The sequence below is a fragment of the Camelus ferus genome, chromosome 1 (assembly GCF_009834535.1).
Source record: "Camelus ferus isolate YT-003-E chromosome 1, BCGSAC_Cfer_1.0, whole genome shotgun sequence".
Classification (NCBI taxonomy): domain Eukaryota; kingdom Metazoa; phylum Chordata; class Mammalia; order Artiodactyla; family Camelidae; genus Camelus; species Camelus ferus.
The window spans coordinates 24,712,629-24,740,426 of NC_045696.1; the positions used below are offsets into that span (position 1 = coordinate 24,712,629).

The 27,798-nt window shown below is 36.4% G+C and overlaps 2 protein-coding genes and 1 long non-coding RNA gene across 5 annotated transcripts in view; 1 reads left to right on the forward strand and 2 right to left on the reverse strand.

Annotated features, from left to right (window-relative positions):
* LOC106729492 overlaps positions 1–1,150 on the reverse strand; it is a 99,671-nt gene extending 98,521 nt beyond the window's left edge. The window contains exon 1 of the long non-coding RNA XR_001365906.2: positions 1,034–1,150. This is a non-coding gene — a long non-coding RNA (uncharacterized LOC106729492). The remainder of the gene's footprint in view (positions 1–1,033) is intronic.
* Positions 1,151–1,258: 108 nt separating this feature from the next.
* HSPA13 (heat shock protein family A (Hsp70) member 13) lies at positions 1,259–11,709 on the forward strand. Its single transcript, XM_006183908.3, has 5 exons — positions 1,259–1,373; positions 2,916–3,256; positions 5,690–5,903; positions 7,570–7,737; positions 8,542–11,709. The coding sequence occupies exons 1-5, from the start codon at positions 1,349–1,351 to the stop codon at positions 9,204–9,206; spliced, it is 1,413 nt and encodes a 470-aa protein (XP_006183970.1). The 5' UTR covers positions 1,259–1,348; the 3' UTR covers positions 9,207–11,709.
* A 2,911-nt stretch (positions 11,710–14,620) lies between these two features.
* Positions 14,621–27,798, reverse strand: part of LOC102517628 (multidrug resistance-associated protein 1) — a 77,228-nt gene continuing 64,050 nt past the window's right edge. The window contains exons 22-28 of one of the 3 annotated variants that reach the window (XM_032477363.1): positions 27,596–27,722; positions 26,174–26,275; positions 23,771–23,914; positions 21,345–21,503; positions 19,931–20,097; positions 18,228–18,422; positions 14,621–14,888 (exon numbers count right to left, since the gene is read on the reverse strand). In XM_032477363.1, the coding sequence (XP_032333254.1) occupies positions 14,837–14,888; positions 18,228–18,422; positions 19,931–20,097; positions 21,345–21,503; positions 23,771–23,914; positions 26,174–26,275; positions 27,596–27,722 (946 nt within the window). In that variant the 3' untranslated portion in view covers positions 14,621–14,836. Of the gene's footprint in view, positions 14,889–16,093; positions 16,378–16,551; positions 17,886–18,227; positions 18,423–19,930; positions 20,098–21,344; positions 21,504–23,770; positions 23,915–26,173; positions 26,276–27,595; positions 27,723–27,798 lie in introns of those variants that run through there. The other 2 variants (XM_032477362.1, XM_014558555.2) reach the window with 2 other exon arrangements.

The following is a 27,798-nucleotide window of genomic DNA, read 5'->3' on the forward strand; positions in this document are numbered from 1 at the left end:
AATAGCTGTTAATATGATCATTATACATAATAATATTAATGAATTGAGTGTTTGAACTATGCATTCTTTATAAGGAAATTATAGTGTATTGTACTCACCACAGATAAACATAGACTTTTTATTCTTTACATTATTCAAGATTTTAAAACTGCACAAAAGTGACGAGAACATTATAATGAATCCCCATCAACCATAATTCAGCTTCAATAAACATCAACACTTTCATACACATTTTTAAATCGTCTAGAAATTCAGTGGCAGACTATTTTCCTAGAAGGCTGACCTGCTGTCAACATGGATTGTTCTACTAAATCTAAAACGAGGAAACAGATTTCAATTCTCCAGATTCATAGTTCTAACAAACTTTAACAGCACTAAAGGAAAAAACACACTCAGAAAGAGCCATTAAGTACCACCAGAGACCAAAAAGTGAGGAAAAACCGGGTCTATTATAGCCTAGAACCAGAAAAACACTCCACAAGTGTCCTAAATGGCCACTATATGTTATGGGGCTTGTGCATGAAAATTCCTGCCACTCCGACTTAATTCAAGAGAAAGCCAAGGCATTTTGTTTTCATTTTTGTTTTTAACGGCCCACTTCAGTGTTGGCAATTGGAAAAAAATGTGTCTCTGCTGCTCTGGATAAATCACATTGACTGAAGACTGCTTGAATTCATTTTTCCCAAAACAAAAACAGGACTGAGGATCTTATCGGAGTTCCAGGGACACCCGCCCCGGCCTCCTTCTATGCCCGCACTGCGGCAGGGCCTCTTCTAGGGATGCTAGGGGCGCGCAGGGGAGAGGGAAGGCTTAGGAACCCCAACCTGGAATCTATAGAGTCCAGGCAAAAGCACGCTTCAAAAGGTAGGAAGAACGAAATAAGAAAGGCTGCAACCTGAGCCTGGTTTGGAACATACCCCCAAAACGCAATAACCTAACGGTCCTCATTCTCACTCAGGTGAACAGGGACAGACCGGAACTACGCTTCCCAGAATGCAAAACGGTGGGGCGGCGCTAAAGAAACTGTTTTTACCTCAAGTTGGCAGGAGGCCCTTCAGGCTTGTGAACTCCAGTCCCTCTTCTTGGCTCTCCTCACCTCAGCCTAATTGGCTTGGCAGTCCGTGCGTGGGAGGGCGGCTCTGGCGTCACTGGCAGCGGTTGAATGGGGGCCCTCAGCCCCGGGACCTCCCGGTAAATGAAGTCCTTTTTCCGGTCGGAGAGGTAGCTTTTCCGGCCGCGTCAGAGCAACAGGACTACATTTCCCAGGGGCACACGGGGCTGCCGGGCAGCGTGGGGGCGGCGCCTCACGTCCTGTACAGTCATCCCAATCCTCTTCGGCGGGACTGTGATGGCCGGAGAGATGACGATCTTAGGTTAGTGATCGGAAGGGTCCCTGACTCTGTTGCAGGCACCGGAGCGGTTTGGGGAGGCCGCGATGGGCGGGGATGGTTGTCACACCTGCTGGATCCCGCTGGCGCAGCAGAAGGGGCGCTGGAAATGTGACTTAGAGGCGGTTTGGGGTTGTAAATGACGCCAGGTTGGGGGGTCGCCTCTAAGAAGGCCCAGGCCGGAGTAGGCCTGGGTAGGGCTGGCGGCGACGGTCCGCGTACATTGTAGGGACATCGAGCCTCGGGAAAGGTTGTTCCCTAATGAATGTCGATTTTGAATCCTCGGTTGAATTGGGGCCTTCGAGAGGCTGCCGGAATGTGCATCTCCAAGACCCCTTTGTGGAGGAAGGGGGAGGAGCGGCAGCAGCATCCCGAACTGTAAGCCCATGGGATGCTGTACTTAGAGAGATCCAGGCCTCTTTGATGTATAGTTCAGTGTTTCCACCAACCAGGTAGGAATTACCCTCTCCGGAAGAGGTGATGAAATGCTTCAGAAAATGTGTACGTAGGAGCAACAGGAAAGTTGGATTGGCACCTGATTTCATGACTTTGAGTTACGTGTTGATGAGGATGAGCTAACAATTAGCACAGCAGACCCCTACAAATTGGCGTTTGGGGTTATGTGTAACGTGGATGGACACAGGTGTATAACATAGCCTTCTGAAACAAAAAAACGATTAATTGTAAATTCGAAGTAGCTTCTTTCTTCATCATTTACGTTTACAGTCTGCGTGGCATTTGTTCATATTTTTTTTCACCAGTTAATATTTATTAAACAATCTTCTACTGGCTAGGAACCGTTCTTGGTGTAGGGGACACAACGGTGAGTAAAACCTGACTTCAAGGGAGCTTCCATTTATGTTGTCATTAGGGTTTCACTTAATCTCTCTTCCTAAATATCACCTTTGCAAGAACTATGTCCTTAATTCATATTCAGTACAGAAAAAGTTAACTGTTTTGTTATGAAGTGACAGTTGACTATCTAAGCAAATTACAAAATTATTTTCATCTAGTTTATCCGTTTCATTCTTTTGAAAGGAAACAGGAAATAAAGGGATAAAGAGTTTAGCCTTACAATAACAGTTTTTGCTATGGAAATTTTAATAATAGAGTTTATTTTTAACAATAATATCGAAAGCTAATCATAAAACTATAAAATCTAAATATTAATTTATCAAGAATTAGATTATATCTAACTTTTGCTCCAGATGAATGGTTTTTCCCGTCAGCAGTAGCACAATTATTATTGAAATGTTTTTCCATTTTATCCCTTTACCTACCCATGAGAAGTACACAAATATACAGAATTTTTGTTTTTGTGGCTACTTCAATTTAGTTGTATTACAGTCAGTTTACATTATGCAAACTTGGTGTTTAAGAAGTGTTATCATGAGTACTATAAAAGAAATTTTGAGATTGTATCTTTAATCTTGTTTCAAAGAGTGGTATTCAAGGGACTTTACTATAGTAATTTAGCATATTGTGCTAGTTTGATAAGACATAACTTTTAATTTGCCTGTCTTTCAGGATCAGCTGTTTTGACTCTCCTATTGGCTGGCTATTTGGCACAACAGTATTTACCATTGCCTACTCCTAAAGTGATTGGCATTGACCTTGGTACCACCTACTGTTCAGTCGGGGTGTTTTTTCCTGGTACAGGAAAAGTAAAGGTCATTCCAGATGAAAATGGGCACATCAGCATACCCAGCATGGTGTCCTTCACTGACGACGATGTTTATGTGGGGTATGAAAGCTTAGAGCTGGCGGATTCAAATCCTCAGAACACCATATATGATGCTAAAAGATTCATAGGCAAGATTTTTACCCCAGAAGAGCTAGAGGCTGAAATTGGCAGATACCCTTTTAAGGTAAGTTAAGCTAAAATATCTTTTAACTTTAGCTCAGATTACTGTTTCAATTAATGCTTTAGCTTCAAGTTAATGAAACATTCTGTTTAAATGGACTGAGTCTCCACCACCATCACCAGCATCACAAAGAAAAAAAGACTCAATCTGCATGGAAGTTTTATCATATAACAAGCAATCCCACAGCAGCTCCGGAGTTTGTTAATTCATTGACCCCACAGTATTATCAAGGACTTGGGACATTACCAGTCTCTCAGTCTGCCATCCTCAGAATGTCTGCATAGCTCTTTCATTGTAGCAGGAAAGCTAATGAAGCCCCATGTACCTATAGATGGATGGATACATAGATATTCTCTGTGTTTGTGTATATGCATATTTGTATACATAAAAAAAAGATCATACTAGGCATGCTGTGTTATGACTTGTTTAAAACTCATCAGTACATCGTGGACAGTTAGTAGGCTTACCTCATTATTTTACTGTCTTTCATAGTTGTAATGGAATAACTATTCCATTATTTAACTGTCCAGTTTCTGTCAGTGTACACATTATTTTTCCCCTAGTTTTCTACTGTTATTGGAGCTTCAGTGAATATCTTTATACATACATGTTTTTACATTGCTCTGATAATTTCCTAAATTTGAATTCTAGAACTGGAATTGACAGGCCTAATGTATGCATGTTTTTAAGGCTTTTGATTTATATTGCCAAATTGTGCACCAAAAAGTTTATATACTTTTACCTATTTTTTAGAGTGCTTGTATCTTCAGTGTTACTATTTTTCAGTCTTTGCCAATAGGTAAGTAAAAAATGATATCTTGTCTTGATCTGCATTCCTATGACTTCTAGTGAGGTCAAACTCTTAAAAATTGGTTTATCAGCATTTTAATTTTCTTCAGTGATCAATTTCTTATCCTTCATCCTGTTTTCTTTTGGAATTGTTTACCTTCCCCCAATGACTATAAAACACCTTTGTGATAGTTTTCAGTATTTTTTCTTTTTTTTTTTAACTGATGGTGTATAGTTTTGTTTTTGAACTGTCAAGAATGTTAAATTTTTATGTGGTAAAATCATCTCTTAACTTTCAAAAAATGTTTTTGGACTCTCACCATGTTTACAATGTCCTTTCCCGTCCTATCCACTTGTATTTTTTTTCCTAATGCTTTTATTTAAGTATTTGTAGGTTTGGGTTTTACTGGGTTTTTTTCCTTTCAAACATTCAAATGTTTAAATGTTAAAAACCCATGTAGGGGTTTTTTTGGTAAATTATGAAGTGGGATTCTCAATAAGCAGATTTTAAAATAGGTGATTGTATCTCTGCTTCTTATTGACTAATCCATACAAAAAAATTCTCAAAATTTTTATCTATTTCAAAGGTGAAAAAGAATTTCTCCATGCATTTCTTAGGTTTATTTCTTTGTTCTTTATTAGCTCTTTCTTCGGATTCTTTATTAATTTGTAGTTTTTCTTATGTAATGATAAAATCACATAAAGCTTTACATTTTCCTCTAAATTACAGCTTTGGGTACATTACTTATTGATCCAAGAGTTATTTTAAGTTTTGGTTTTTTTTTTTTTAAGTTTCTAATTGATCTGATTTTTTTGTTGTTTCTGTTTCATGATCACTCTGAAGGTACTGGTATCTTTGGACCTTATATTAATAGTGTCCATAGCTTGTTTTTGTTTTCCCCAGACAGGTGAAATACTTTTTGGAAGGTCAGGTTTTCTCGATTGAAACCTAATTACGTAGTCTAGAATGACTGGGGTAAAATGCTTGTAATTTCTTAGAATAGATTAATGCTCTTTACTGTTGATGTTAATACAAAACTGTTGGTGAAACTAGCATGTTTTAGAATTAATGTAATTTTTTAAATGTACAAATGTACAACCACATTAGCAGGGATAATTGGCTAACATCTGTTTTCACGGGAACAAGAATGTGAGTGACAGTTTATTCTTAGATAAGAACATAATGAAATACTAAAATTATTCTTGTTAATATTTACCAGAACATTCTTTCACTGATCTATTAGTTTTGGAAACAAATTTATTTTTCTTAAAAAAAGAAGATCTTGAGTTACATACATGACTTAGCAACTGTTGTTCCTTCTATTTCAGCTTTTATCTTTTCTTTCATTTATCAGATTTATGTTTGAGAATCTTTTATGTTCCAATTATATGTTTATTGGTGAATTTTATTATTCTTCTGTTATTGAAACTATGGAGTGGATTCATTTTATAGATTTTAAAGTATAACTTTTAACAACCTCTAGTCTTAGTAAATGCACTTGTTAGATAACAAATGAATTTTATGACCTTTTAAAGGTTAAGTTTTGATTGAATACATCCTGCATGTATATATGTGTGTTAGCATATGCATATGTAGATACATACACACACTTTTTATTTGTTTGTTTTTGCAAATCTCCTTCATAGGTTTTAAACAAAAATGGAATGGTTGAGTTTTCTGTGACAAGTAATGAGACCATCACCGTTTCCCCAGAATATGTGGGCTCTAGACTGTTGTTGAAGTTAAAGGAAATGGCAGAGGAATACCTTGGAATGCCAGTTGCCAATGCTGTTATTTCTGTACCAGCAGAATTTGATCTAAAACAAAGAAATTCAACAATTGAAGCTGCTAACCTTGCAGGTAATCACATACCTGAGTTGCATTTTTATCAAAATTTTCTTAGGTTGAAAATCTGTAGTAAGGTACTTCGTTTGCAAACCACCTGACTTGGTACCTGAACAAACTATTTGGTAAATAAATTAGATGGGTTTTTATATAGATTTACAGACAATTAAGGAAGTTCTATCATGCCATGTAAAATGTGTATAATATGACAACAGTCTATCAGGCATATGACAAAGGCTGAGAGAACATGGACACATGTTAGCAATGAGGAATTTTTTTCTTCTAAACTTTTTTAATGTGAAGATGAATATAATGTTTTTAAAAAATCTAAATTGGGAGAAAATTCATATAATGCTATTCCATAAATATTGAGTGCTTTAGTAAACAAAACAGATAAATCCTTTTCTCCTGGAGCTTATATTCTATTGGGGGTAACAGAAAATCAGCATTGAAGATAGGTATGTTATGGGCTTTCTTACCCTTAGCATAATGGACATTTGGGGCCTGATAATTCTTTGTTCTGGGAGACTGTCCTGCGTGTTATAGGCTATTTTGCAGCATCCCTGGCCTGTACTCCCTGGATGCCAGTATAGCCTCCCCAACAAATGATGACAGTTTTATGTCTTCAGTGGCCAGACGTCCCCAGAGGAGCCAAATGCCCTCTGGTTGAGAGCCTTGATACAACATACATGAGAAAGTAACATGCTGTGGGAAAAAAGACAGGATAAGGGGACAGGTTTGCCGGGTGACCAGAGGGTAGGAGGACTTGCAGGTTTTAGAGAAGAGTGGTCATGTAGACCTTCCTAAGGTGACATTTAAGCAGATTTGAAGGAAGCAAGGCAGTTAGCAAAGCAGCTATATAGAGGAAGTATGCTATAGGAGGGAGAATGGTCAGTGGAGCAGCCATGAAATGAGAATTTGCTGGTACATAAGAAAATTGGAGGTTGGTCAGTGTGGCTGGAGCAGAGTGAGTGATGAAGTCAGAGAGCTAAGGGGAAAGGTTTTATGGTCTTTGAATAAATTCTTCAGAGTCTGAATAGGTTTTATGGCTCTTGATACATAAAGCCATGTTACTTTCAAGGCCACTCATTATGTGTGGCAGTTAGTTTAAAGCAGGAATTTTGCTCAAGGAAATCTGATCTTTTGCCTGCACATTTACTGTCTAACTTTGCTTTGAAGTCAGATTTTGCTGTATATTTCTAGATTTTTCTTTTTATTATCATCTCTTTTCTGTTTATTCATCTGTTGTTTTTATCAAAAAGTCTCTTTTAAAAGAAGAGTACAGTAAGCTTATCTCATTTCTATAGCAATTTGTTACATTACAAAATGATTAAAGTTTAATTGCTTATGTATTCCCAAGTAAAATATGAAGGAGGAGGCTTAGAGATTTTCTAAAATTAAGTATTAATTAATAAATAGAATGATGTGTTCTACTGAATCTAGGCCTTTATTTCTTTTTATTATAATCTTCTTTTAGAATAATTTTAATGATACTCATTTAGAAAAACCTGTATTTATCCTTCTTCTTTCATTATTTTGGGGGGTTTCTGGCTTGTCTTTCTTATTATTACTCAGCGGAGTTCATGTCATAGAGACACTTAAAACGTTGTAAGATTGAGTGGGAAGAAATTTCCTAATATGTCCTCTCATGATTTGTTCTTCCCTCCAACCGATTTTACAGGACTGAAGATCTTAAGAGTAATAAATGAACCTACAGCAGCAGCTATGGCCTATGGCCTCCACAAAGCAGACGTCTTTCACGTCTTGGTAATAGATCTGGGCGGAGGAACTCTGGATGTGTCATTGCTGAATAAACAAGGAGGAATGTTTCTGACCCGAGCAATGTCTGGTAAGGAAAATACAGGGAAAGGTACAGAGGTTTAGGCACATTAACATATGTAATGGTGATGGTGAAGGGAACAGAAGGAAAGACATTCTTTTAAAATAAAGGATGATCAGTTTATTTCACTTGATAATCTGTTTCACAAAATAGGTGTCTTTAGGAAATCTAAGAATTGTATTTTATATTCTAATTTTTAAAGGCTTTTGTTTTAATTTAGTTTAAGGAAATAAACCTATGGAGCTTAAGTTATAGGTGGTTTAATTTCTACATTTTTTCCCTCCTAACCAGACTCTATTTTGAACTAGATTCGGTGCTGGGCATTTATATTCCATTACTCTTTCCCTTACTAAAGTATTTTTTTCTATTTTTCACCTTTTAATCATTCAAGCAAAAGGATTTTTTTTTTTAAAGATAAAAATGCCTACTAATACTTTTTTAATTATAAGAACTTTCTTCTGTTGAGAATAATGACATTTGTTTTTTTTTTCAATTGTTACTTAAAAGCCAGTCTGTGTTCTCAGTATCTTATTTCTGAAAAATTATTTGATATCACTAAGAGATGCTTCCTTTTACATCATTTAAGCCCAGATGTGCACTGTATTTTAATAGTACATGTTTGAATTAAGATCATTTTAACCCAATTATTTTTAATCAGTCTTTGTATGAATAAAATCTTAATAATACATTAAATAAGGGTATGTTATTTCCAGAATATCATCTTTATACATACATATACACAGATACATGTATACATATACATGCACATATATATTTCTAAATAATAATTAAACTTTTAAATTTTTAACTTAGGAAACAATAAGCTTGGAGGACAAGACTTCAATCAGAGATTGCTTCAGTACTTATATAAACAGATCTATCAAACATATGGCTTCCTACCATCTAGGAAAGAGGAAATCCACAGATTGAGACAAGCTGTGGAAATGGTCAAATTAAATCTGACTCTTCATCAGTCTGCTCAGCTCTCAGTATTACTAACAGTGGAGGAAAAGGACAGGAAGGAACCTCAGAGTAGTGACACTGAACTGCAGAAGGACAGACTTTCCCCAGCAGATGGCCACCAGGTGAAGAGCACTGGAGATAGCCTTTCTGAAAAGAAAAATGGAGAAAGTCAGGTTTTGTTTGAAACAGAAATATCACGGAAGCTCTTTGACACCCTTAATGAAGATCTTTTCCAGAAAATCCTCGTACCCATTCACCAAGTGTTAAAAGAAGGCCACCTGGGAAAGACTGAGATTGACGAGGTGGTTTTGGTTGGGGGCTCAACTCGTATTCCTCGAATCCGCCAGGTCATTCAAGAGTTCTTTGGAAAGGATCCCAACACGTCTGTAGACCCTGACCTGGCAGTGGTGACAGGAGTGGCTATCCAAGCAGGGATTGATGGCGGCTCTTGGCCTCTGCAAGTCAGTGCTTTAGAAATTCCCAATAAGCATTTACAGAAGACCAACTTCAACTGAATTATGAAGGAATGGTTATTTGTGACCTTGTCTGATGATCTCTTCCCCTTTATCAGACCATCTCCACCTAATAAATTCTCCAAATATCTCGCAAATTTACCTAAAAGATAACACTTAGATATATGAAATTTTATGTAATATTTTGTTTTAGGATTGAATATGACCAAATTGATCTTGTTTGGTTTTGGAGAGCTCCCATTCCAACAAATACTTCTAAAGTGATAGAACTGAGGTAAAGCTCTTCTGGGAGCACAGGTGGCTGTATTTTGGATTCTGGAAATAGATAACCATATAACCATATGCACTTAAAATTATATTCTGTAAACATTGCCTAGTGCCAATTACAGCATTCCCAGTTCTTACTAAATTGTATTGACAGGAGCTGATAATTTATACCTTTGGTTATGACATGTAACTCTGAATTTGAACTATACTTGAAGGACAGTGTTGATGGCAGGTACTTACATTGGGTGGGAGAGAGCAGTATTTATTGTTACTTTAAGCTGCATATATAATATTCATAACTGCCATATTATATAACAAAACGACTTTCACAAATTCAGTATCCCATTATGTGTCCTATTCACATAACCTACATTCTCCAGATTTTTAAAATATATTTATTGGACCAACTTATTTTGTTTCTGAAATAGCTACAGATTTATTCAAATATTTCAACACCAGACAGTAGAAATGCCTAACTTATATTTTAGTTCCTTCATCTGCTTGCATCTTCTCTGCTTGGATTTCCATGATTCTGCCTGTTTAGAAAACAATAGCAAATTATTAATTGCATTTTAGAAATGTGTTGATGTCACAATAAAGCCGTCATTACTACCAATTTTTTGTTATTTAAGACCTTTGCGGACATTGATAAACAGCAGTAATCAGCTACAATATATTTATTTCTTTTACATTTTTGTTTCATTGTTTGTTTTCAGTAAACCGTAGAGAATTTAGCTGGCATTTGATTCAGTTTTACTGAGTTTTTTTCCCCATACTTAGTTTTAAATGAGGAAATTGTACTCATTTATAAATACCTTCCTTGTTTCCTACCATCAATTAAAAATAGTTACAGACTTGGGCTATTTTTAGCCTTAAGGTTAGTGTGTCATGAGAGCAGAAAATTTGTGAATACTGGAAGTAACGTGGAAATCTAATGTGGAATGCAATGTGAAAAAAAGGTCCACAAATCAGCTTGGTAGCAGTTTTGTGTTTTGGTTTGTTTCCTTTTAGGAAAGCTACAAAAACCAAGAAGAAAATGAAGCAGTTTTATTTCTGTGATGCCCCTGTTATTTAAAGCTTTTTTTTTTCTATAATAGAGGCATATTTCCTATCAATATTCAAAAATTATACTCTGGTCAACATTTTTGTTAGTATAAAATATATCTGCTTTATCCATTGTTGAGTTTGAAAGGATGTTAAATTTCCAATCAAAGAAAAGGAAAAGTGAACAAAGTGATTTCAGCAACATCAAAACATTTCAGCTTCTCATATAAAAAGCTGAGTGGTTTTTGCAGATCTAAAGAATGTTTCTTAGTAATGAAATTGCTGTTAAAAGAATTTCAATCAAATACTTTTGTGTATGAAAATACGTGTAGTAGGTAGATATTAAAATATAGAATGTCTGTTGACATGTTTTATTTTAGAACTAATGGAGAAATGCCAAAGAGGAATCCTTCACTGCATTATGAAAATATTCAGGTGTTCTCTTGGACGTAATAGAAATCTTCAATAAGTTTCAGAATAGAAAAAGATCTTTTTGCAAAGGTCTTTAAGAGAAAAGTATTCAATTTTTCAAAATCTCCATATATAGTATCAGTTTTAACCTAAAGCATTTTAAGATTTTTTAAAGTTTGAATTTCTCAAGTATAAGGTAGTTCAGGACAATCTATTAACACTTTAGAGGAAACAATTTGCAAAACAGGGCAGCTAATCTCATACACTAAAATTGGAATTTAAGTAATTGTGTCTAAAAAATAGATTGGCAGTGTTGGAATTTGAAGGCAATTGTTTAGCATATTCTCTAGTATAGTTACACCTTTAAAAAAATGAAGTAAAGTCTGTCTTTAATTATATTTTAGGGGGCTATATAAATGTATATATAGTCTTGAAATCAGTGTAGTTTATTTATTTAAAAGGTAAAAATGCATCCTACAAGGGATTATGTATGCATAATAATCTGAAAACATTTTTCATAAAACAAACAATACATTTTGGTTGTACATCTTGCTAGTGTTTTTTGAAGTACATAACTTTTAAAATATTAACTGTCTTGTATGATTAGTATATGTGAATGAATAATTTATTTTGTGTCAGGGGTGTTTTGGTACTTACTGTGTTTTGACTTGAACCACTGATGTATCAGCAGATAACTACTGTGTATAACATGTTCTGAAGATCATAGTTATTGTGCTTAACAGATTGTGCCTCTTAAATTTGTGTGTACAGGTAATTCACCTTTTAATGTAAATAAATACGACTTTGCAGTTTGGTTTTTAAACTGTGTCCTTTATTTTCCATTCCGGACTAGGCCAGAGTACATCTTTGTGGTATGTAAATAAGAAAGGAATTAGGAATAGAGCTGATCTGATGCTCATGGCATGTGCCCTCAGCAGCTATTGCCTAGTTCCTTGCATCCTGAATGTCTCTGGTATTGCTTACTTTTCTACTTATTTCCCTTATTTAGAAGAGACATTTTCTGTATTATATGAACAGTGTCTCCAAAATCCATTAATGGCTTCTGACTGTAATGGAGCCAAGATTTAAACTAATTGAGATGATTAATAATCTTGCGTAGTAGACTAATCCTTTGATCGGTGGTTAATACTTTATACTTCCCTAGTAAAGTTTGTTATTCTTTAGACAAAATGCTCAATACAATTTTTTTAAAAGAAATTCATTTGATTAATGTAGTCTTTTCAAATGAACCCTTAAAGATAGTAGTAGATTTGATTCTCCAATCACTAGTTCCTGTGATTCCTTCATAGTTGTTTTGAACTATCCCTGCCATTGCTGAGGGATTCAGATACAGTAGAAATACAGTGACACATCATATTTATTTCCATTAACAAATGACAGTGCCACATTGAGTTAGGTGGCTTCTAGTGTGGCTCCCTATGATCCTGACTTACCAATGTTGGAGGCTTCAAATGATGTAGCCACAGTTGAGATTTCAGTGTAATTTCATGAAAGACCCTAAGCCAGAATCACCCAGCTAAGCAGTTTCCAGATTCCTGATTCACTACATTTTGTATTAACGTGTTATTCAACAATAGATAATAGAATGCTTGCTATTAGTTTTGTACCAATAAACATGAGTAGGTACTATTATCCCCATTTTCAAATAGGGAAATTAAGGCACAGATGCATTAGGTAATTTTCCCAGAATTACACAGCTAATAGATAGCAGAACTATGATTCAAATCCAGTTCATGCTCAGTGCCAATGCTGTGTTGCCTTATCCATCCCATCATACACTCCTACAGTGCCTTTTTTGTTCAGTAATAAACCCTGGATAGTATCCATGAAAGACCTTTTGTTTATCAGATAATGTTAAAGATTTCGCTTTTGCTATTTAATCTTTTACATTTCTGACAAGCAAATTTGAATTTACAGATCTTTTAAATACAAAATAGAGATGATGGTACCTACTTCAGTGGCTTTTTGTGAGTGCCTCGTACAGAAAGTGCTAAATATTGTGAATAGAGATGGTAAAAAGATAGGGACATGAACAAAGAAGTTCAATGACTTGCTAATTTTATGTGAGATTATAAGGAAATGCTACCCAAAAAATGGGCTATTTTCCCAAATATCCTCAAGCCCCTGATTCTATGGGTCTAAAACTTCTGCAAACTATTGAGAATTCTGATGAAATATGAGAAAAAATAAATTTGCCTTCATAAACATAAATTTAGTTTTGGAAAGAATAGACAGTTGCATCACATCAACTTATTTGGATGTTAAAGCAGGAACAAACGCAGTTTGTTTTACACCTCATTGAATTAACTACTATTTGGCTAAACTGAAAGACCTAAATTGTTTCAAATGGTATAACACCTATAATTTTAGAACTATATATATTTATATATAAACATAGACACACACACACACACACACACATACACTTCTGTTATGAGTTCATCCATTTACTTATATTGTCTAACAGATCTCTGTAGTATTGGAAACTGGGAATTTGAGTTAATTATTAGTTGTAACCACTACCCTTCCTTTGTCTCCCAAGTAGATAAATTAAGATAATTTTGTAGTGTTTGAAAAATGCTTTGTGGCAAAATGTAGTTGTGGCAGACCTGCTAAATGCTACTGCAATATCTTTTCTATTCACTCTTACTTCTAGAACCTGGTTTTTTTGTTTGTTTGTTTGTTTGTTTGTTTGTTTGTTTTTGGAGTGGCAATATCCCCTACTTTAAAAGTTATTTCCCATCTTCTTCTGCAGCTATGGATGGCTGTGACATGATTCTGACCATTGAGATGTAAACATGTAACCATATAAATCAGTAGGTACACAGGCTGTTTCTTTTTTTAACGTTTACACATCTAGATTATACAAACATCTTGCTTCTCACCACTCCTTTCTTCTTGAAATGCAGACATGATGCTGGAGATAAAGCAATGGGTTTGCAGCCATAAATCAACAGACACATAATGGGTGGTTGAGCAAAAGGCAGAAGCAGCCAGTGGTGTTATGGAAGCACTCTGGCCAACTCAGTCCTTTCCTCCTTGAGACTTCTTTACACTTAAAGAAAACAAGCCCCTTAGTTGTTTACACTTACTTCTTTCTTTTCTTTCTTGTGTTTTTAAACTTTACAATGTGGTTAAACATTTGGTCAAATTGTCATTTGTTGGACTTCTGCTTCGGGCCAAGAGGGAATAAAAAGGAACTGATTCTACTAAAAAGTGGAAGTATGTGAAACAAGTTTTCAAGCTCTTACGCACCATGGCCAACTTTAATTCTTGTCCATTACCTCTGCAAAGTCATAGCTATGGCGATACAGGGAAAGCAGAGGCTGGTCTGAAATCCCCACAAATGCTCAGAACAGGAAGCTAGAAGCAGATGTCCAAAGAATTAGTGGTGACTGAAGCTGTGTTACTTTGTATGCCTAGTTCCTGTGGCCCTCCACTGTCAGGCATTCCAAATCGTTCATTTTGTCCTACTCTCTGACCACCACATTACATTTTCTACTATGTATATCAGAGTTGAAAAATAGCAATAAACCAATAATCATTCACAAGTGTATTCATAATGAGCTGAGTTTTATAAACATGGATTCAAAAATCGATCCTTGACACACAAAAGTACATATTTGTCATTTTCCTTTTAAACATTTTGGAAAAACTATATTTAAAATTTTCACAAATATCACAAATATTTTTTAAATTTATGATCTATTTTTGTTTTACTCAGATACCTGTTCACGTTTATGTTCCTCTTTGTGCTGCCTTCATGAGATAAAAGGTTCCTATCTTTGATCAACTGTGATAACTAAGCACATGCTCAGTCTGGTCTGTCTGTAAACAACAAGTGAGCAAACCTAGTTACCTGGTCAGCCATCATCAGCAAGAGAAGCCAGTCAGCCTTTACCCAGTTCATACCCATTACTGTGGCCTCATTAACCCAGCAGCTCATCAGCCACCACAGGAACTACCAAGATAGTCTTCATCCTTATGAAAAGATGTAGAGAAATGTGGCTCACAATGTAGCCGAAAGTCCTTATTTTTGTATTCTACAGATGATCCACTTGCTTAGAAAACGACAGCCAGAAAAGAGGGAACTAGGAGAACTGGAAGGAACGAGAAAGAGTAAAATAATAATGAGACTGGAGGAAAGAGGGCAGAGCACAGCCGTTCAAGGAATGATAGCAATTAACACCAACATGGTGGAAGATTCAACTCCCAGTTGCCCTTGAGGATTAAGATGGCGGGAGGTTTGCCTTCTAGCAGAACTTGACCTTCATTATATCCTCATTGTAATATATTGGCATGATAAATAGCATGCTCGTAGGTGCCATGACAATCCCAAGGCAAAAGAGTGGTCAGTGACCCGATTCCTGGGAATCCCAGCCCCTTCCCCAGGGTAATTGGAATAGTCCTCCCATTTGCAGGCATGTGAAGCTATGAGCCCACTGAAAACTGGCAACACCATGACTCGTGGTCACCTCTTTCTCTCCCTCATATCCGGAGACAAGCTGCACTCTGTCTATGGAGTGTGTACCTACTTTTATTTTAACCTGAGCACCCACCTCTCACCTCGCGGCCTTTTTCTTGCCTTTTGAAAAAGCCTATATACATTCTGTACAGTACATATCTCTCTGATGCAAGAACACAGATGTGGGGCGTGAGAAGGGCTGTGTCCCAGGCTTCGGCTGAGCCCCTGGGACATGCCCCGCCAAGTGTGGGTCCTTGGCTTCACACAGGAAAGAATTTAAGAGAGAGCTACTGTTGAGTAAAGGTAGATTTATTCATAGAGATACACTGAAAGGCAAGAGAAAGGCCACGAGATATGGGTGTTGGGTGCTCAGATTAAAAGTAGGTACACATTCCATAGACAGAATGTGGGCCATCTCCAGCGAGGGGGAGAGAGGGGCTGGCAGAGGCGCCGTGTTGCTAGTTTTTATGGGCTTGGTGGCTTCATATGCTAGTAAGTGGAAGGACCAGTCTAAGTAGCCTGGGGAAGGGACTGGGATTCCCAGGAAGTTGGCCATTTCCCACTCTTTGACCTTTTGTGGCTAGCCTTGGGACTGCCATGGTGCCTGTGGGCATGTTACTCACCATGTTAATATATTACAATGGGCCTATAATGAAGCTCAAGATCTACTAGAAGTTAAATCTCTCAACATCTTGAGCCTCAAGGTCTACTGGGGGTTGAATCTTTCACCAATTTGATGTTAATTGCTGTAGCATTCCTTGAATGGCTGTGCCCTGCCATCTTACTTTCTCTTCCCTAAATGAACTCTACCTTTACTCAACTGTGGCTCACTCTTGAATTCCTTCCTGCGTAAGCCAAGGACACACACTTGGTGGTGCACGTCCCAGCAGCTCAATCGAGACCTGGGACATGGCCCTCCTCACATGCCACATCAGTTTTTCCTGCCTCAGTAATAGTAACTGCTTGGCTGTTTTGTTTCTGTTCCTGGGAAGGCGCCAGAGAGTCCTGTTCAGTTTCATACACAATTGAAATGAAAATGAAATATTAATATTTTAAAACACAAAAAATAAAAAATAAAAAAATAAAACACAATAACATTTCCTTGAGTAATTTTGGCTTAGTAATTTTTAAAATTTATTTTTGCTTTCTTTTCACTCGTTAATGAAATATCCAGTTCCCTTTCTTAATGGAATTCAACACATATTTACTCAATGTTTACAGAGTACAAAACATAGCGGCAGGCAGTTCAGGGATTACAAAGACAGGACAACATTTTAAGTGACAAATTCTAAGGAAGGAAGCTTGTGTTAATAAAGGGATTTATAATTTAAGGAAAATTTTCATAAGTACCTTTAGGGGATAAAATGAAGTTGTAAAAAGTTGTTGCATAGGAAGGAGAAAAAGAGGATAAAAGAAATGGTTGATAGATCTTAACATATTAAAATACTTTATTAAAATCACCTTGAAAGGAAAATACTATTCAAGTTTGAAAACCTCAAATTTGAAGGGCAATTCAGAGAAATAATGTTGCTTCTATTATATAAAACCACCAAATTAAAAAGCCCTTCAAAATATAATTAGTACTAGAAATTTAACAATTTCTGATACATAACCCACTGAGGTTAACTCTAGCCAAAAAATGATGTCCCATAAAAAATATAAAAGGAAACAGTAAAAATATTATAAAATATTATTTTTAAATAAAGCACATCCATAAAATTCAGTTAACATATAATTAATCTTTCTAAAAAAGCAACTGAATAACTCAATGTTTTTTCTGATTCCTCCATAATTTTATACACTGTACAGTAACTCAACACATAGTAAATATGTATGTCAGTGCCCATATATTATTATACTAAAACACCTAGTCACTCAATCTACACATGTTTGTTGAGTATCAACGATCTGAGAGGCACTATGCTAGGAACCTAACACACAAACTCGGCTGAAACTGGGCACTTGACTTCAAGTACACTTAGTGCAGAGACAGGCTAAAAGAATTAAAACAGAGTATGGTCTCTGCCGTGATAAAGGTATGCACAACGGGGGTAGTCAGAGCACAGAAAAGGGGCGTCTGGATCAGACTGGACAGCAGGGGTGGAAATCAGAGGATACTCTGGAGAAGGTGCCTCTCAAATAGAGACCTAAAGGGTAAATGGCATTGAGTACTTAGGCAACAGAGAAAAGGCAGAGACCCCCGAGGGCACGAATGGAAGAAAGAAGGCTGAGTGCAGCCCTGGATGGTTACAGTGAGGGTGCTTATCCCTATTTGTGCTGACCAGTGGTTTTTTGCCCACTTTTTTTGCATTTCTTCCCTGTCATTATTTTTTCAAATACTGATTTTTTTTTATTTGGTATAATCAAGAACAATCCAAAACTATTTAATTTTTGTCCCTGAGACTTGTGTTATTTCTGCTTCTGTTAGCATGTCAAAGAAAAGTCCTTTCTGCTGTATCAAATTCTGTGGTGTTTCAAATTCTGTAATCCTTCCAGAGTCTAGAACAAGCACCCTGCAACGTGAAAAAAATCCAGTCAGGTAACCTATAACCAGTGTTTCAGTTCACCCTTCTTGTTGTTACAACTGTAAAGTTTAAATGACTGTGTGAGTTGTGTCGGTACAAAATAAAGGTACTATTTGACTCAGGAAATATATCAAGTTTCCCAATATTCTTCTTAGCATTCACATACTCCTCTAATTATTTTGGAAAATATCTTCCATGCTCTTAAGGGACATTTTGTATCTCAGCACAGTTAAAATTGTTTATTAGTAGTGGCAAGTAATTAATGTGTTTTATATGTTCAATAGTTACCTCTGTAGAAATGGTTTTATTTCTGAAGAAAGTAAAGCCTACCTGTCTGAATCCATGACAGAATGCAGTCTGTGGGCAATCGTCAGGATGGTGCAATCGGAAAACTCCTTCCTGATTGTGGCCTGCACCAAGTTGTCAGTCTCAAAATCGATGGAGGCTGTTGCCTCATCCAAGATGAGAATTTTTGTTTTTCTCAGCAATGCACGAGCAAGACAGACGAGCTGTCGTTGTCCAACGCTGTTTAAACAAGACAGCAAAATGACTTCAATGGTGGCCTCTAATGCTCACACACTTCCTGTTCTAAAATTCTGCTGATAATTGTTGCTCTCTTCCTAACTCATTCATTCGTTCTTTTCTTTAAGAAATATTCACTGAGTGATTATTATATGCCAGACTCCGGTCCAAGTTCTGAAAATAGAACAGTGAATTAAATAGACAAAAGTTTACGTCTGTGTGGAGTTTACATGGTGAAACAAAAAATAAACAAGATAAATGAGCAAAATGCCTAGTAATAAGAAGAATTCAAACATACAGAAAGGGGACGTGTGAAGCGTGCATGTGGGGTGTATATATTAGATGGGCAAGCCAAAAAAATCCTCCCCCTATTCCCTGAAAGATTTGGGGGAGGATGAAACAAGAGTGGAGATTGAAACCAAGTTCCTCTGCCAAGTTTATGATTAACCTCTCTATCCAAAACACTGTTCCCCTTCTTGTCTAACACCTGTTCTCCTCAAGGTTGAGGAGAATCAAAGAAAAGGGGGGAACTGTAACCAAGCAGGACCCTGTGAGCCTTTCCTGGGACAGATCCCTTCCCTGTATCCTCTGCTGTAGCTCCTCTCTGAGGTACCCAGATGATAGTATCTCATGCATATTTCCTGAGTTTTTCAAATGCTAAAAACCACCACCAAATAGAAGAAATTAACTACTTTATGATCATGAGCATATAGCCTGCCCCCCAACCCAACCTAGTGCCTAAGGGTTGATTACCATCAACCAGTTAGAATTGTGCGCAGCTGATCACAGACCCTAGGACCTCCCCTCCCCTCCCAACCCACATCAGCTGGCCTTTGAAAATGCTTAGGTGAAAACCTTCGGGGAGTTTGGGAGGTTTGGTGGCACTGGGAAGATGCTTTTTAATTCAAGACCTGAAGGAAGTGGGGAGTAAGTCTTGCAGATTTCCGATGGGAACTTGTTCCTGGCAAAGTGAATCGCAGATGTGAAACTCCTGAGGCAGACAGGAAATGGCCTGGCATTTTGATGAATCAGCATGGAGGCCAAGGTGGTGGAAACAGAAAGGGAGGGGGAGAGTAGTCAAAGAGAAGGCTAAGCCATGCAGTGCAGGCTTGAGAGGGTCCAACTGACTTTCCTTAGGTCTCTGATCACATAAAGGAACTGTCCTAAGACATCAAATAGCCATGAAGAAAAAGCAGCCCCTTACAACATTTTTTAGGAAGAAAGCTATTAGAATAGGAGACTTTACAAAAGAAGATTCAATCAAATAGTGACTTTTTGTACTGCATTGTTCGTTTTTTTCCCCTTTGTTTCTCAACCAGCAGTTTCCCAGTGAGTGGCTACTATTTTATTTATTCCTTGTCTCTCTTCCCTAGAGGTAATCAGCAGTGATGTGCTTTGAACAGACCAAACAAAATCCATGCTGGCTCAGGAGTGATTTCCCTTTGAGGCCAACTCGTCTGTAAAAAGCTGAGCACAAATGACCCGGGCAAGCTCTGCTCTTAGCATCTTACCTGAGGTTTTCACCGCCCTCTGAAATCTCATGTAGCAGCTTCCTGGGAAGGGACTGCACAAATTCTTTTAAGTGACACAGTTCCAGCACCTCCCACAGCTGGCCATCAGAATACTTGTCTAGGGGGTCTAGGTTCATCTGAAGGGTTCCAGAAAATAAAATAGGATCCTAGAGAATAAAATAGTTACCAGTAATCTTACTGTCACAGGAGGCATGCATATGCTAAATAAGGAAAAAACGAAATAGTTGTCAAATTCATTTTATATTAAAACCCAAAGCAGCAGAGAATCAGAGTAAGCTGCAAGTTAGGGTAAATCGTTATAAGCTTCCTGATTCTTCCTCCTCCTCTTATTGATCATGTCCACAACAACCATAATAGTAATGATGACGATGGCTGTCATTTAGTCAGGGATACACCATAACAGAGAAAAAAACTGAATAAATGCAATCTATACTACGTATGCAACACAATCAATCAGTACACCAACCCAGAAAGATGGAAGTCAATATCCTCATTTGACAGAGTGAACTGGAGGTTTCAAAAGCTCTCGTCCAGGGACATACAGAAGGTAAGTGCTCAAGCCCAGTTCAAAGAGGACAAGTCCATGCTCTTTCCGACACACCAACATGCCTAGTGAACCTGTATTTTACTACACCTGTACTGATTTATAAGAAAGAAATGTCTATTTCTTTTTTCCACTAAATTTTTCCCTGCCAGAACTTTAGATTTTACTCAGATTTGTTTTGATGTGAATTCATGAATGCAAGTATATATGTAAACAACATGACAAAGAGATGATATAATTTTGTTATTTTTAGAAAGTAATATAAAAATATTTCATAAATGCTCAGCTGAAATCTCTCAAACTCAATTGAATAAGTCATTTTTGACCTTAGAGGCATATTATTGAGCCAATTTGCGTACTTGTTAATGCTCAAGTTCCTTTGATGCCATGGATGGAAAAATCAAAGAACTTGAGAAAAAAAGATCTAACTGAATTACTGTTCTTTTTATTTTTTTTAATGTTTCTAAACTTCAAGTCAGAAGAGTCAAAACCCTACATTCAAATTATCAACTAAGCAACAGCCTCAGTAATTGTTTTTTTCTTCCAAAAAATACCAACACATTTCAGTCTGATCTTTTCATTCAAATTTTATTTATATTCACCATTATGAAGGAAACTTGCAAAACAATGTACCAGTTTTTTAAATAGATCAATGCACTTAGGAAGAACACTTTAGAGTAAGAGTGTTTAACAGGAATTCAATTAAATAGTGATTTTTCACAATACATTTAAAATAATTTGGCTCCCCAAAATGAATGTACATGCTTGAAAGGAATATACTCTTAAAAAAAAAAAGGAAGATGCTTACCTTGAGGAAATTAAGAAAGACTAACAGCAAAACAGTTTTACCTGTGGAATAATATTAAGTTTGCCACGAAGGTCATGAAGCCCAATAGAAGATATATCAATTCCATCGATAATAATTTTGCCTCCTGATCCTTCCACAGTTCTAAATAGGCAATTGGATAGTGTTGATTTGCCGGCTCCAGTTCGTCCCACAATTCCAATCTATAATGAAATTATTATAAGCAGTTTACACTGTACTTTTTTTTGTATATATATATATACAATGCTTCAGTCGTACATGAACACACATATATTCGTTTTTCTATTCTTTTTCACCATAAGTTACTACAAGATGTACTTTGTGTAAGGGAAAAGGACCTTTGTACTGACAACAACTTTATTACATGTCGGGTCAGTGGAATCTAATTTTGCCAACCAGAATAACATTGATTGTCACGGAGGATGTAATGTGACTTTCAAGCATCAGTCTTTATCCAGATAATCTTTACTGGAAATGCTTGGACTAATATGTGTGTTTCTCTAGTTTTGAGCAATTTAGTTACCACCTACTAGAGCACATCAGCAGCCCCAGGAAGAGCAGATCATCCCTGAACCATCCCTGAACTAGCCATTAAGGGTGTGGTTCACAGCAAGATTGATAATGGGGTTGTATTCCTGGGATTTTCAAAATGAGGCTTCTCCAGCATCCCTCCCTCAAAATAAACAAGCAAACAAGCAAACAGGACTGGCACCCTCTGCTCAGATAGACTAGAAAATCTAAAGGAAAGCCTGTAGATTTCCTTGGTGTATCAAAACATCTACTGCATTGAAACTATTAAGGGTGGTCACAGATAATGTCTGAGGGTTTTGGATTCTTGGGCAAAATGACCAGCTTGCCAGAAACATCCAGTGATTGCGCATGTTCCTTTGGCCACGAGAACCAAAGCAATCTCTTCTGGGTGCTGATTCGTCTCAGAGTTAATAGGAACGTTAGGCAGAGAGAACATTGTGGAGGTTGGTTTGCCCTAAGAAAAGGTCTTAAATCTTACATCTGAATGCTACATCAGCAAAACCAGGAATACGTTGAATTAACTGGAATAATCCAAATTCCACAATTATTTCATTTGTTCCAAAAATATTTCTGTCCCTGATATCACTGCAGTGGACCTGGTTTAAAAGGTTAGAAAAAGAGTTGTTCGAGGTTATGAAAGACAGGTCTCTGAAAAAGGAAAAGTGGGATATTGCTGTTAATTTTTTTTTAACTTTTACTTATATGTGAAATATGAATCTGATTAGGAAAATAATACACTTTCATAAAACATGTTGAAAAATGTGAGAAAAAACATAGAAGTAAAAATCATCTAAAATCCCATCACCCAGAGAGAATCACTGTTCATGTTTTATAATTAACTGTTCTTCTAGGATTTTTGTTAATGTGTATATCTGCTTGCTTTTTTTAAAACAAAAATGATACACTACCAACAGTTTTGTGTACAGTTTCTATTAACTAAATTACATCGCAAGCATTTTCCCACTTCACAGTCTTGGAACACATGATGTCACTGACGGTATAGATACTCTCTGCTATGTATTTACTGTATGTAGGTAATTATTATCTTATTCTCAAACTTCACTTACTAGAGGAAGTAAAAATAAAGTATGCTAATACTAGGCATAGAGCCAAAGGAAATGAAATTAGATTATGAAGACAAATCTCCACTCCCAAGTTCACTGCAACATTATTCACAGTAGCCAAGATATGGAAAAAAATCTATGTATCTGTCTGCCATGGATGAATGGAAAAACTATACCTATTTGTACACATATATATATTATTCTGTCATAAAAATGAAGAAAGTCCTGCCATTTGTGGTAACAGAGTTGAAACTGGAGGACATTATGCTAAGTAAAGCAAGCCAGACAGAGAAAAATATTGTATGTATCTCTCTTATACGTGGAATCTAAAAACATCAAATTCATAGTACCAGAGAGTAGATGGTGGTTACGAGGGGCTGAGGGGTGGGGAAAAAGGGAAGATGTTGGTCAAAGTGTACAAACTTTCAGTTATCAGATGGAGAAATTCCAGGGATCTAATGGTGACTATAGTTAATAATGCTGAATTTTGCTAAGAGAATAGATCTTAAGTGTTCTTAAGGTTATGGTAATCATTTCACAATATGTATATATATAAAACTATCACATTGTATACCCTAAATATATATAATTTTAATTTATTAATTACACCTCCATAAAACTAAAAATCTAGTAAAATCGTGTTTCACAATAAATCATTTCACAACTTAAAATATATCTATATTTTATTTATGGAGGAAAAACTTATTCTGTGTACACCAACCCTACTTTATTACTTTTATATTAAATTTGAACAAATAACCATCTTATAGTCAATACTAAGGTATACTTTGGTCTTAACAATGAATATATTCAGATAAAAGGGGAAAGTGAAACTTATGAAATACATTTGGTACCTTTTCTTCCCCATGAGTCTGGAAAGTGATATCCTGTAATGCTAAGCCAAGATCATCTCGGTATCGAGCCTGATAATGCATAAACTCCACTATCCCTTTATTAGGCCATTGTGATGGAGGCCTTTTAGACATTATCCAGGGTGCCTTAAAACAAAGAAATATTTTTTAAACTATGATTACAATGAATTACCTCCCCCCCAAAATTATCATGCATATAAAAAAACACTGATGAAAAATGTTGAAGGACAACATTTATAGATATTATGATTTTTCTGAAAATAGTTTTAAATAACCCCAACATAAAATTTCTCATTTAGTTAAAAGAAAATTTTAGAAATAATTTTTTAGAGGTAAAAAGGCCTCCCACCTTCCATTAAGGTATTAAGAAAAATCTTCTAAAACCCTATAAAGGAGATGAAGGTAACCTGAAATTTTAGCTGAGGTGAGGACAGTTTGTCATTTATTCATTTCCCAAATACCTAGTGTTGACTGTGCCAGTCAATGCTTTAGTTGCTGGAGATTTAGCAGTGAGAAAAACAGGTAATAATTCTTGCCCTCTTGGAGCGTACATGCTGGTGGGAAGAAACAGAAAGAGCGACATAGCCTATGTTGAATTTTAGCTGGACAAAGCTTTGGAAGACAGGAAACAGGCAGGGTTTGTGTAATTTAAAGTAAGATGGTTAGGAAAGGCCTGGCTGGACACGGTGAGGAAACAAGCCATGTGGATATCAGAGCTATCCAGGTGAAGGTGAAGGAAGCTAACTACACTTGCTTAGGACCTGAGACAGGGGCACGAATGGAACACTGGAGGAATAGCAGGAGGTAGAAGAACACGCAGAAGACTATGGTGCCCGGTCAGGGAGATGAGGTGTTTTCACGGATCGCAAGTGTCAAATGATAGGCCAGGTACGGTGAAGACTGAGAGGGCACCACAGTCACTGATCTTGACCAGGGCAGGTCAGTGAAGCTGTGGGATTTAAAGCTTGTTTCAAGAGGGTCCAAAAAAGGACGAGAGAAGGGGAATTAGAAAGGGTAAGTACAAGCAACTATTTCAAGGAATTCTACTGTAAAGAAGAGAAGAGAAATAGGGCTCTAGAGGAATAAATAGGATTATTTGACAAATTCACTTTTTTTTTTTTCCACATCAAGAGTTTTGCAACAGTATCTGTCAGCAGTTGCATCAAATTACATAAAGGTGATTTTTTAAAAAATGTGTGTGTTTGTGTGTGCACACACATATTTTATTGTCTTTTTCTAAAATGAAAAAAAAATATTAATAGCAAAAGATTTAGAAAATATAGAAAACAATAAAATTCTTATATTAGTCATCACATGGCAATAGGCTGAGCAAACTGAATATTGGTAACTGTAATCATGATTGTGAAGGTAGACTTATCTTTCCGGAAAGCTGTATGAAAAAGGAAAGTTAGATCTAGGGACGAATACAGAGGATGTTTCAAAGTTTAGGTAGGACTTGGCATATGCAGCAAATATTTGAGCATATTTATAGGCTGACAGGAGCAAGGGGGTTGGGGTGCTGAAACGTAGGAATTAGAGAAGGTGGTTAATGGAGCAAGGTCTCAGAAAAGATGTGAAGAGATGTTACCAAAAATACAGCTGGAAACTTGAAGTTTTTTCTTTGGAGGAGGAACCTTCTTCCTCAGAGTTATGAGCAAAAGAGGGAAGTTTCATGAAGATACTTTTATAGGTGGATTAAAGAAGATACAGAAATTCAACATATACCCTTTATCATCTGCCCTGTTAATTCATGGGACTGGTAGGCAGAAGTAACCTAGACTAGTAAAATACGTAGATAACGCAAATATTATACTCTGTCAATAGTCTAATTCTTCTCCCTCCCAAATTATGGTTAATTAAGGGAACAAAGCTGACAGATTTAATCTCCTCCTCCTTCTCATCCACAGAGACGCTAATGATGAGTAAATGGAACAGAAGGTATAAAGACGTAGTTAATTTTAAAACTGCAGTCTCTACGTAATTATGAGATGACTATATCAAGACACTTTTCTCAGTGTAAAATCTTCACAAAGTTATAAACTGTAGATTGCATATTTTATTCTACATTGGCAGGGAGCAAATCATTGTGCCTCTTAAAAACAGGTGATCATATTTCATTTTTATAACAACACTGAAATTGGATGTATCTTACAATTTTGGGAATATTTTAATTTAATTAGTGCTTTTTCTTATTTTGGTGATTATACAAAATAATGGTGTATTAAAAATAGATTGGGTTTTAATTTTGTTGAAATGCTGAATATTACAATATAAATTTGGAAATGCAGGTTTTGTTTAAAATTTATTTTTAAAATGTCAGTTCAAGGTGCACTAATTACAATACCTTAATTCTGCATCCGTTTATTGGTTATTTAGAGTGCTTACCTCTTTATCCATATTTTCATATTCACAAACTCTTTCAATGGAAACTGCATTGGTTTCAATTTCACATGCTTTCCTTACCCAAAAATTCAGAGATTGAGTAATCTGGGAGTGAAAAACCAAGAACTTAAGGAATGAGTATTAGTCTTTTACATAATATTAGTAACAGTTTATAAAGCTTCATTTTTCAGAGTTTTTATATATTTTATCTCTTTGAAGTATTGAACAACTTTAGAAGTAAGCATACTTATATGTATACACACATATGTGTTTAAGTTTGTTAAATTCATTAATATCATAAACAATGTTTATTTGGCAGAAGATGGAAACAACATAGTTCAACATATATTAAAGTCCATACTTGGTGTAAGGAATGATGAATGGGATATGCCTCAAGAAATGTACATCCTAAATGAGAAAAAAGAAATTGTGCACAATGTTATCTTTAGCATTCTTTACCACCTTCTATTAGGTGGTGGATTCTCCTAATATTCTGACTACTCCTGTCCCCTTTTTTTTCAAACTGTACTTTCTTTGCATCTTGCCCCCAAATATAGGTTCCCCAAGGTCAACAAACTCTCACAATTCAGATTTTTCTTGAGTTTGGTGCAAAACCATTTGATGGCCAACCTGACTTGAACTGATGTGGGCTTCCTTAAAGTGTTTATTTAACCCACTTAGAGTGTGCATTCACATATTTCACTGCAGAATAAGTAGTTTGATTACAGAGTTCCACCCCAGGCCCTGCATACATATAAATATATATATATATATGTATTTCCTTTCTAGAAGCCTAAGTTCTGAATTCTGAAGTGCAACTGACTTCAAAGGTATTAGATAAGGGAATAAGGGCATGTACTCGAATCCTCTAGATCCATCTTTTCAATAATGTGGAATTATATTACAGTTTAAGAAATTTTCTATTTTACGAAGAGGGCCTGAACACAGTCATGCCACTTGTGCTTTGCAGTATAATATAAAACAAGGCTTAGTCAGGGAAAAAATTAGAATCAGAGAAGTAGAGCATATATTCTCTCCAGAACTTGCATTATCTCTTTGCTTATTTTGGGCAAACTTGATGGATGGGACAAGGTATAGAGGGGCCCTACCCCTTTTACACTTTATGAATCCATAAGGACAAAGAAGCAGGAAACTTCTGGGTAATGATTCAACCGCAGGAGTTTCCTGGTCCTCTAGCACTGAGCCCTGGGTATCAGTCTGTTCTTTCTGTGAGCTAACTTGGTAACGCTGAGTCAGCTCTTTTGCTAGGAGCAAAAGAGAGAAAGAAATGAGCCTCCAGGGTAATCCAGATTGGTCTCTCAGTACTTAGTTAATACAGCCTATAATTCAGACAGGCAAGGGAGAAGAGAGTTTAATTAACTGGGTTATAAACATACCATATACCACACAATCATTATTACTTACATTTAGGGCATAGGATATGGACAGACCAACTACTGCTGAATCAATGGAATTGCCAGCCAGCACAGCAAGCAGTGCAGCGAAGAACACCAGTAAGTTGCCAAGAAATTCAAGTCTAACAGACAGCCACCTAGAATAATGGAATATACCCCCCGAACTGAGACACAAACGTTTTGATGCACTTAGTATGAACTTTCTTTTGGAAA